Here is a 10,517-nt window from a genome sequence, read left to right as displayed (position 1 = left end):
TTTTGGCGTACAGAGCTCTGTAGCGCCATCCAGAGGGGAGGAGTTCAAATAGACTGTCCTGAGTGTGAGGGGTCTGCAGAGATGCTACCTGCCCGTTTCCTGGTCCTGGACCGGTACAGGTCCTGGATAGATAGGAGGTTAGTCCCAATTATCCACTCTGCAGACCTAATTGTCCGTTTGTGAAGTGTAAGGTGAAGTGCCTGCAACCATTTTTCCTGTAAATAATCATATATCTGCTTTTGTTTAGGAAAATATCTCAAGTCAAAATCTGCTACCTTCCTTTCATTGAGCTTTTAACAGTTGTGTTAAAATTTGGTATGGAATGCTCTTTATGATGGACAAATTTGTCTTTTAATCCAGTCAAATCTAAATGTCTGCTTTGAGTGATGAGTGCATCTCATAGTATTTTTTTGAATATATCCCAAAAGTTTGATTGTAAAGGCCACGAAAATAATGTATTGATTTGTAAATTGAATCAACAAGAATAATCGTTCATTTAGCATCACCCAACTGTGTTCAACTGAAATATATTAGGCCTATAATAGAATTTAAAAAAAAAAGAAAAGGACACAACATTTATTTTCACAAAAAAAAACGCTGACATAATTTCCTGATGTATCAATAAATACTTTGATTGTATCTGTAGTAGTAATCAGCAGTATAGAAGGATCCTTATGTCACAGGTCCGTATGTCACAGCTGCAGTGGTCATCCCTTTGAATTATTATTCAAACAACATGCTACTTGTAGAGTCTAATTCTTGAAATCAGTCTGGCAAGTGTGGCTCTCAGGGATACTGAGCTCCACCGATGGTGCTAACATTTCTGACAAGTAAATATAATTTATAATTCTACTTTCACTGACATTATTTTACATAAAACATTACTTAAGATGTCATCTATAGATCAATTTGATAAATATTGTCCCACTGTTTCAAAAAAATTGCTAATATGCCAATCGGGTACAACCACGTCCTTATAGATAAATAATTAATAGCAGAAGTATATCTATTTGTAGTGTAATGAAGCATCTTATCTCTACAGTTGATCTTCAAGTCTGTCATCACAGAACTTTTCTGCTGAGCTACCTGCTCATCTCAGCAGACCAGCTTCATCCTCTCAGCACTGCATTTGCTCCAGGGTGCACAATTGTACTTCTGCATGAATAAGTTTTGTTCAGGAGCCTACAAGTAACATCCTCCCTCATTACAGAAATACCAGAACCCCAAGAAACTGAAGCAACAGCGGATGCTCTCTTGTGTACTGCAGAAATATGTCACATACAGTATGTGGGCCCTTGAATAGTCTATACACAAATACAGCAAGTATGGGAAGGACATTATTTTATAGAGCTACGTGCATGTTATATTAGGTAATAAGGAGTGTAAAAAAAAAAAAAAAAAAACACAACTCCTTTAACCAAGTTAGTTTGGGAAAGAAAAAAAAAGATCAGCCAGATATAATGTCTTATGACATTATGGTCAGTGTAAGCCTACTAAAAGGAAGGTTGTTAATGCAACAGTTTGACAAACATGGTTTCAATTATCAGTGGTAAAACAAGTACTAATAATTAGGCAAGCTTTTACTGGTGCAGTAGTTGTAGCAGTGGGTATGGTATAAGTAAAAACAGACCTTTGACTTCTTTCCTCCACGCCGAGTTGAAGTTGCCCACCAATTTCAAAAACAGCCTTTTGCTGGTAATGAAGTAGTTACATGGAACACTGATCTGTAAAAAACTGTAATTGAAACAACACGTAACCACATATTAATAACACTCCTGCATGCTATCCAGAGCTCCTAGTGTATATTTGTTTGGTGTGTTTTTTCATTTTGGTGCCAATATTTTTTCAACTTTTTATGTCTTTTTTTGTCAACTGGCTAACTCAGTAACTATGTGAGCCTTGGCCCAGGGTGGATCACTGAGGTTATCAAACAGAAACCTCCCACACTACATCATCCCATAAGACGCCGCAGGGAATTTGGTCTCTATCAGACCAAGGACGAGATTTACTGTGGCTTTGTGCTTGGTACCATCCGTGCTACGATGTAATAAAATTGCTGTTGATATTTACTGACGACCCACAGTGGTAACTCACCGCCTGAAAGGCGTAAACACAGCAATCTTAACACCTGGTCCTGATTTTCATGGGAGTATTTATGGGAATCTCTCTTCTGGAGCGCAACATTTGTGGAGGCGGTCATTTAAATGAATCACAGAAGACTGATTTACTTGAGCTTTGTAGTTGCAACTCACTGCCAATTAAGCCATTATTTACTGGGGGAAAAAAATGTTTTACATTTTGCTCTTGACATGGCTGGGAAGTTGCTCTGAGGAGGTTGCACAGGTGTTGCTCAGAACCAGTGTGTGTAAGAAGAGATTATCCATTCATGTTCATTCATTTGGAATGTCGGAACATTGTTTTTAAAGAATATATTGCTAAACCACATTATTCTTAAAGGACTGTAGGACATTTAAGACTAAGATGATTTTCTATCTAAAAGGAGCAATACACTACTTGCTGCACCAAAACTTTCTGAATCTCTTCATTATCTGTTTCATGTTGATTAATGCACCATATCTTGGTCGCTGGGATAACATCATCCATATCTTCATCGTCTCCAAGTGCAGAGAAATCCAACACTACCAAATGGCAAACACATAGTGATGCACCAGCAACTTTGTACTTTCATACCTTCATTTTCTGTGATGTAGCATGTTTACAACTCACTCAGGTGTGGGCAGTGATAGCTGGCAGTAGGGCAAGTTCAAATATTTTTTTTATCCGGTTCAAAGAACGCATGTTAAATGTTTTCCTTGAATCAGGTTCATACCAGTGTGTTGTAACAAGAGACATTCTGTAGCTGTGATCTTATTAGTATTTAGATATGCTAGTTGCTTGTAATTTAAGAATATTTTTTTTGTCCAGGATAGTAATTGCCCTCTTTGTACAATCATAACATGCTGCATCTCAGGTTGAGTTGGACTGCAATGAGTGAGGCTATACAGAATACATCTGTACTCATCAGTCCTCAAACAAAAGGCACATTCTTTACATATCAAAGGCATATACTTTTTTTTAGGGATAATTAAAAAAAAATCTCAAAGTAAAGTACTGTTTGGGACCAAAAGTAATTTGTTTACATGTGACAATAGCATCTTAATGAAGATACTCAAAACATATAAAACATTTGGACTCTTTTTTTAAATGTAATAATATAACCAAGCCTAAAAGACAAAGTATTAGTTGTACATACTGAAAGACTTGTGACACAAACTCCTCTTTTTCTCGTATAGTTTGTAGTTTATTCCATTACAGGCGAGGGAGGGGGATTAAATACATTCTCATTCTGGGACAGGAAGGGAAGCAAACCAGGTAAACATGGACAAGACATAGTTGAATAATTCCTTCCACTCTAAACCAATTTGCAAATCTGCCAATAGTTTGAAGAAATAACTTTTTTTTCTCTCAACATGTCAGTACTGATATCTTTTAATATATTCATCTTATTGTTATACATTTGTTTTCTACATGACTCTATTGGAATTCATCTTTTTTTTTCTTAAGACATTTGCATAAATAATTACACATAAGAGACGGTGCTTTACACATCACAATGGAAAGATGTGGTGCTTTCTTTCAGTGGCGTTTAGTGTATGACCAGCTGCAAGCAAAGCTACTGCATGTAGGAAATTTCTGGCCCAGCACTAATGTATCTAACAGGACTGGCAGCGCAATCTAAGTGGTGTCAGACTGTAAACTGTCTGGAACTGTCCACTGTGAGTAACCACAGCAAATCCAGCTCTAATTAGAGAGGCTGTTCAGATCATTATGGTTACTCCAGGCTCAATGGTGGCTTTGCAACAACTTGTGAGAATGCCACAATTCTACAGCATATCTCACATTTTTTGACACATTTTTGAAAAAGAACAAAGAAACAATAAACAAAAACAGCATTTTGTCACCATGACATGGCAGTATGTAAAAGACCATTCAGACAGAAATTTTATTTTGAGATATTTAACTTCTTAGATTTGGGATAAAGTCATAAAAGGTTCCCCACACTTTCCTAAAAACTGAGAATAAAAACCACTGACATAAAACCTGTTTCAATAAGGATAAACATACCATCAAATATAGCAGTAAAAGTGATAACGTTAACTGTAATAAATAATGCAAATTGTGAGTAACGTGTCACACTCAAGAGAGATATGGAAGATTGTATGCAACATACAGTATTTAGAGGTGGAATAACGTCTGAGTCCATCTGTTCATTAAGCCCAACCTCAAGGATGTCTGACATAAACCAGATTAAAGGGAAGCAAATACTGTAATATCTAAAATGACTTAGAGCACCTTGAGAACAGGAGAAATGACATCCTTGGACACCTTTAGGGGACACAGTTTGGTCCTTATTGGTGACCTGGGCTTCTGGTTCACTGCCTTTAAATTTGACTTGACATATGTTGATTATTTCTGGACATGACAGGAGCTTATCTACTGTGGCTTGATGGCAAGATTTATTCTACTAGCCATGCTACTTCGAAATGCATAAAGCATGCAGACCTGGGCATATTTTGCCAAGAGCTCTCCATAGAGAAATGTACAGTATTTATGAGACGACTAGCAAGTTTGCCATTTGTTCAAAATCAACGTGCAGAGGTCGTGTTCTTCAGAGAAAAGCTATGGCAGTTTGTCAGGATGGCATCACTTCCTTGGTAGTGCTGTGTAACAGTCTACATGGGGACTGAAAGAATAGCCAAGGAAGAAGAAAATGAATGGAGCCTATGTTTCAGTAAAGCAATATTCCCCCATACATAGACAAAAGTACATCTCATAAATACATTTGGCAAGACAATGCATTTTTTTTTGGCAAAAAGGGGTAAACTTAGCAATATAATGTGTGCAACGGTAACCAAATGTCAACATAAGTGGCTTAGTGATAAATTGTTTTCAAGAATAAATTAAAAAAAGAAAGTGTTCATGCATTATAAAGTGTAACCAAGACTGAAAACATCCATAGGCATCTGTATTAACTTTGTCACAATCACTAATTGTTTTAAGACACATGTATTCTCACCAACATGACACACTTATTCTTTCTTAGTCAATTCTTTGTAGACCTGAGGAACATTTCTTTAAGTCTTCTCACTTCTGTTTATTAATAAATACAACCAGCTTCACATTCCATATGTAAAAAAAATTAAATAAAGTAAAAGCTTTACCAAGTTTCTGGAGCTGCTGAAGATGCAGGAAGTTGTACGTTGCATCATTCCAGACGATGTGCCTATGCTAACCTCTTCAACAGTGTTATGTTCTGAATCCCTGCTCAGTTAACTATTCTCCCTTAGATTCTGTAAAGTCAGGGACCCAGCGTAATGCGGATGCGTCCCCACGTGGGTGAGACAAAAATGTTTTGGAATGGTGTCGTGAAGCTACAGTTGTTTATATACACCCAAAAGCAGCACAGCCCCCTGGCATGCAGAGAGAGGTAATTTTTTTGTTAGTCATTGCAATAGTGTAAAAATGCTATAAACAGCAGGGACACCTGAAGAATGGATATAGTTTGTAAGCTGGTTTGACAAGTTGTGTCACTGTTTCTATGATGAGTGACTGCATTCCACTGCATGCTTGTACTGTGATATGTTTTCTAATTTGGATTATCGCACCTCTCAACTTAGAACAGGGGACACTGGAGCCTTCAGAGCATACTACACCATTGATGATAGCGTGCTCTCTTCAGGAAAGTGGCAAGGGGTAGATGCTTGAAGGGAGTTTATGGCTGGCAGCCCACTCTCACTAGGGGAAAGGTCGTTGAGCTCCTCAGACGACGAGAGAGGGAAAGAGGGTGACAGAGAGATGCCTGAAGATGGGTCTGCAGATCCAGCAAAAGTGCGTGGAGGCTTGGGGACGAGGTTAGGTTCCAGTGTTGCTCTAGCCAGAAGTTGTTTTTCATCCAACTGCTGGTCGTCTTCATGACACTCACCGTGCCCAAAGGAGCCTCGGCCTGACTCCGACTCCCCATCAGACAGCTCCAGAGGTGGTGAGCTGCTGCCATCCAGTCTGAAAAGAGAGTCTAAGTATTGGGCGAACTCCAGGACGGCCTGGCTAGGGTTTCCATTGGACATCTGGGCTGGAGGAGTAGATGCTGCAGGTGTTGTCTCTGAACATAACAGTTTCTCTGCTGTCTCTAGGTCCCAGTCCTCCTTTTTGCCCTCCAAGGGTCTAGAGCCAATTTGTGGGCTTAGGGGACTGTTAGGAGTGCTTCCTGGGCTGTAGACACCAGGAATCTGTTCCCCATCAGGAAGCATTGTTGGGGAGGCGTTAGGCTCTGGTGGCTTGAAAGGCTCAGCCGAGACGAGGCGAGGTGTTGCAGGAGAAAGCTGCATGGGGTAATCTGGGTTGGATCTGCACTCCAGCGGGGTAAAGAAAGGTCCAACCTCACCAAGGTGCTCTGGTGAATCTTGGCAGAGGCAGTCTGCAGCCAGTAGTTCGGTGCGAGAGCTAAGAGATGGGTTTTCCTCTGGTATTGGCGCATCCAAAGGGAATGGTAAGCTACTCAGCATCGGTGAACCCCTTAATGCAGCCGATGAGCGTCGGGAATCCAGACTATAGAGAGACTCTGCGTCAGAGAGGCTCTCCATAACAGCCAGTGGTGCTTTGCGGTCCCTCAGCTCCACTGCCAGGCGCTCTCGTGCTCCGCGCAATACTACTGGCACAGGCGGAGGAGGGCACTCCGAGAAACCATCAAGGGATATTTCAGACTGTGCACATGAGCTAGAGGAGAGAAAGTAATGGGTTGGAGAGTAATGGCAGGGAAAGTAGGGGAGAGAAAGATCAAAACAATGGGGACACATGATAAATAGTTAAAAGTTATAAAGGGTTCAAGGAGGATAACATGTGCGTGTTAGTATTGAGACTATATTTAGATTCTACACACAGTGTAGTCTACAATATATCACATAGATGGAAGAATGGGTAGAAAAGGGGGACTTGGGTTCCAGGGGGGTTAATCATTTTGCTAACTTATGCTTCCTCATGCCTCTCTCCTACCATGACCTTAAACTTTTACCCTCTACCCAATCAGTATCTTCTACTCTAATCCCTAAAATGCAAATTAAAAAAAGAGGATGAGGAGGCTTTTGGATGAGCTTGGAGGGAGGAAATTCAAGTGCAGCCTTCCTCAGATCTTAAATCCTCCCTTGGAGAGAGGGAAGCAAGGAAACACGTTAGCATAATGAGGGGAACCCAAACAGTGTGACCTTGTAGTGGATTTGTACTCTTGTACCATCATCTACCATTGGAAAAGTACCATCATCATTTAACTATAACTACCAGGAGCTCACACTGACTTTGGCCAAGGACTAAACCAGAGAGGGTGAGGTGGGAATCAAATGCTAGCATACGTAACAAGTGCTCTGTGGGTAGACAGCGTGCAGGCGTGCATGAGAGAAGGGAGCATATAATGCAAAATTAGGACTGGCATGCTTTGCTTACCGTAACAATGGTTTTTGTCTTTTTTTTATTTTTTCAAAAAAGGACAGACAGAAATGATGATTTTGAGAAAACAATAAATTATTGGTTAGTAGCAGTAGTCAATCTTCTAGCACTAAATAGTTAAGGTTCACACCTACAGTTAAGGTTAGGGTTTACATAATCACACACCATGTTAGAGTAAAAAACTGAAGGTACAGAGGGTCCATCTGTTTCTTATATTCTTTGAGGCCCAAACACGCCCACAGCAGTGCATGGTGTACTAACCGAACACTACTGTTCCTGCGGTGGTGGGGTGCAGGCGACGGCTGCCGAGAGGCTGTTGACGTATCCACAAACATGGTCTCTGGGTTTAAGTCCACTTCTGTTGGGCTCACCATGATCTTTGCTGCAGAGAGCAGAGCAGTTTTCCCTTTATTGTAGTTCTCCAGGACCTGTCAAAAGGCACAAATGTATACACAGGCACATGACTTCAGAGATACATGGGAGCAGAGCTTGAGGGTAGGGAGGATGGGCACCTGGATTGAGAATCCACATCAAAATCATCATATTTGCATAAAATTGAAATTAAGTCTTCTAAAACCGCCCTTCCCATGTGGGCATGTAAATGTACTGAAAAGAAAAAAAATCATGGACATGAAGAAAATATGATTTTATAAGTTTAAAAAAAAAACAACAAAAAAACCCCAACAAAAAACAAAGCAAGACTTATTCAATCTAGGGGTCATAATTAGTCTGGGAATGTGTCATCAGCACACCATTTTCATCCATCAAACAGTGATGTTATTTATAATGAAGGATAGCAATATATGAAACATCTTCAATGTCTAATATGTTTGGATCACTCTGAGAAAGTCTGCGATGCATTAGATTTAGTAAACACTATTAATATACACAACAGTACATGTGACAGCAGCCATTAATAAAAGTGGTAAAAAAGCAGTGACGTTCAGTTAAATGTAGGTGATATGTCAAGGTGAGTTTAGAGGGTGTTTTGATAATAGATATCAAAACACCCACTGAACAGTCGTAATACTCGAACAGGAACTAGGCAAAACCTACATCACCCCTATTATAAGAACACACAATTCTTTGTGTTTAGAAGAAGATTTAACATATCTCTAAGCTCTGTAAAATATCAAAAGGTGTTTTATATCACTTTACCAGTTCACATTCACATCAGCACACAATCACAAATATTTGGTTAACTTTAATGAATCATAAAAGTAAATGGAAGAGTGAGGATATGAACATGCAAACATTAATATACATACATATAACAATGGTATGGAAGAATTAAACTGACAGGAAAATGGAGAACAAATACTGATATTTAAAGAACAGGTTTAGTGAGTTAATATTTCATTAAAACAAATTATTTTTATTATCTGAGTTTATGCAGGATGTTAGGATCACAAATATGTTGTCAATATGTTACTGATTGTGACCAATGACACATGTAGACATGTCTACTGCAAGTTATAAATTACAGCAAATATTTATCATTATTTAACAACATAAAATGTGGCACTTGGAGGTAATGACAAATGATGGAAAAAACAAACAAACCCACATAGTAATCATAATATAATATGTAATGTACAACAATCCCATTCGACATGGATCCAAATAATGATAAATACTATGAAGTGAGGACACAAATAACATTTTCCCGTTTTCACAATCTTTTATATAGCAGACATCTCCATTAAATTAATAAGGTTTGTTAGATTAAATTTGCATACAATTTTTTAGATATTGTGGTGACCAATATCACAGCAGAGCAGAACCCAGTATGCAATATTTACACATTTGTTCCCTTTGTTACTTCATGAGCCCCTGATGAGTCATTGGCACAGTCTTTAAGAAATTATAAACAGAGGAAATTCCTGATTCTGGGCTTTGGAAAAGTAACAAGGGAATTGCAATCCAAAGTGAAGAGCTGTGGCAACCGAAAAACCCAGCCAAGAAGGAAGTAAGCAGTTAATGTGGAAGAAATTAAGTTACTATGGAAACTTTGAGAATACAAAGAAAACTTGTATGGTTGAGAAATAGGGTTACAAAGTTCATGCCAAAGTACTTGACCAATATACTGTGACCAAGAAAGGACTGGGTAGGAAGCTAAAGCAAAGATGAAGGATGCTGGACAATGAAGTTTACTCAGAGGAAAAAGAGAACAGGTGGTTTGTGGCTGTGCAGGGTTCTTAAAAAATACTTTTGACTGCAACGCCTAGACTGATTACATCCTGCTCTACCGTCACCATTACATTATGATGTAATCCAAATTTTACTACATTGCCTTGTGGTTTTGTATGCACATTCATTACCTGAACTTGCTCTGTCAAAGCTTCATACATTTTTCATTTCAATCTCCCCAGTTAACTGCCTCTGGTGAAGTGTCCCATACTTGATGTGTCTACCTAATGGGTCATGTGTAAATGGAAAGGGAAATTCATGCCATTTGGAACAGAAAAGCTTTCTTTCTCTCACCAGTTTTTGTCAGCTGCTATAATAGTTGAGCTGCTTTACATCACAGTCTTTAATGGCATCTTTTAGTGGAGGAAACGGGAGGGTGCCTTAAAGTTCTGGCATTAATTCGGGAAAATCTTTCCTGCCTTTAAACTTCACCGAGGTGACTTTATGTTATTTTCTTGGTAGATTAGTCACAGTGTGCAAAATAACAATTATACTGACATGCAGACTGTTAGCTGTATTGTAAACACAGGCTAGTGGACAGCAAGTCTGATACTGAGTGTGAAATAGTTTAAGCATTAGAATCAGGAAGGCCATTTGGTTCTTGTAAACTACAATCCTCATCATTTTTGGGGAAGGCATGAGATGCTGATATCTTGAGCGCAAGACTTTCCATTTTAATATTTTGAGACTCATCAGATAGGACTTCGGAAAGAGATGTAGCAATAACATCTTCAGAAGGGTAACAAATGGGTTGGTTTGACTGGATATTAGGTTGAATGCATGAATCATTATTAGCTGGAAGTGCTCTGGAGAGAGGACTGCAAGGAATG

At 39.1% G+C, this 10,517-nt stretch overlaps 1 protein-coding gene across 4 annotated transcripts in view; it reads right to left on the bottom strand.

The window, feature by feature from the left end:
* Positions 1-3,288: 3,288 nt before the first annotated feature.
* The window catches only part of dagla (diacylglycerol lipase, alpha), a 56,140-nt gene continuing 48,911 nt past the window's right edge, over positions 3,289-10,517 (bottom strand). For 2 of the 4 annotated variants that reach the window (XM_061742615.1, XM_061742625.1), the window contains exons 19-21: positions 7,759-7,925; positions 7,495-7,512; positions 3,289-6,774 (exon numbers count right to left, since the gene is read on the bottom strand). In XM_061742615.1, the coding sequence (XP_061598599.1) occupies positions 5,709-6,774; positions 7,495-7,512; positions 7,759-7,925 (1,251 nt within the window). In that variant the 3' untranslated portion in view covers positions 3,289-5,708. The remainder of the gene's footprint in view (positions 6,775-7,494; positions 7,513-7,758; positions 7,926-10,517) is intronic. The other 2 variants (XM_061742633.1, XM_061742641.1) reach the window with 1 other exon arrangement.

This window comes from Cololabis saira, chromosome 2 (assembly GCF_033807715.1).
Source record: "Cololabis saira isolate AMF1-May2022 chromosome 2, fColSai1.1, whole genome shotgun sequence".
NCBI classification, from domain to species: Eukaryota; Metazoa; Chordata; class Actinopteri; order Beloniformes; family Belonidae; genus Cololabis; species Cololabis saira.
This window is presented reverse-complemented; position numbering and strand designations above follow the sequence as displayed.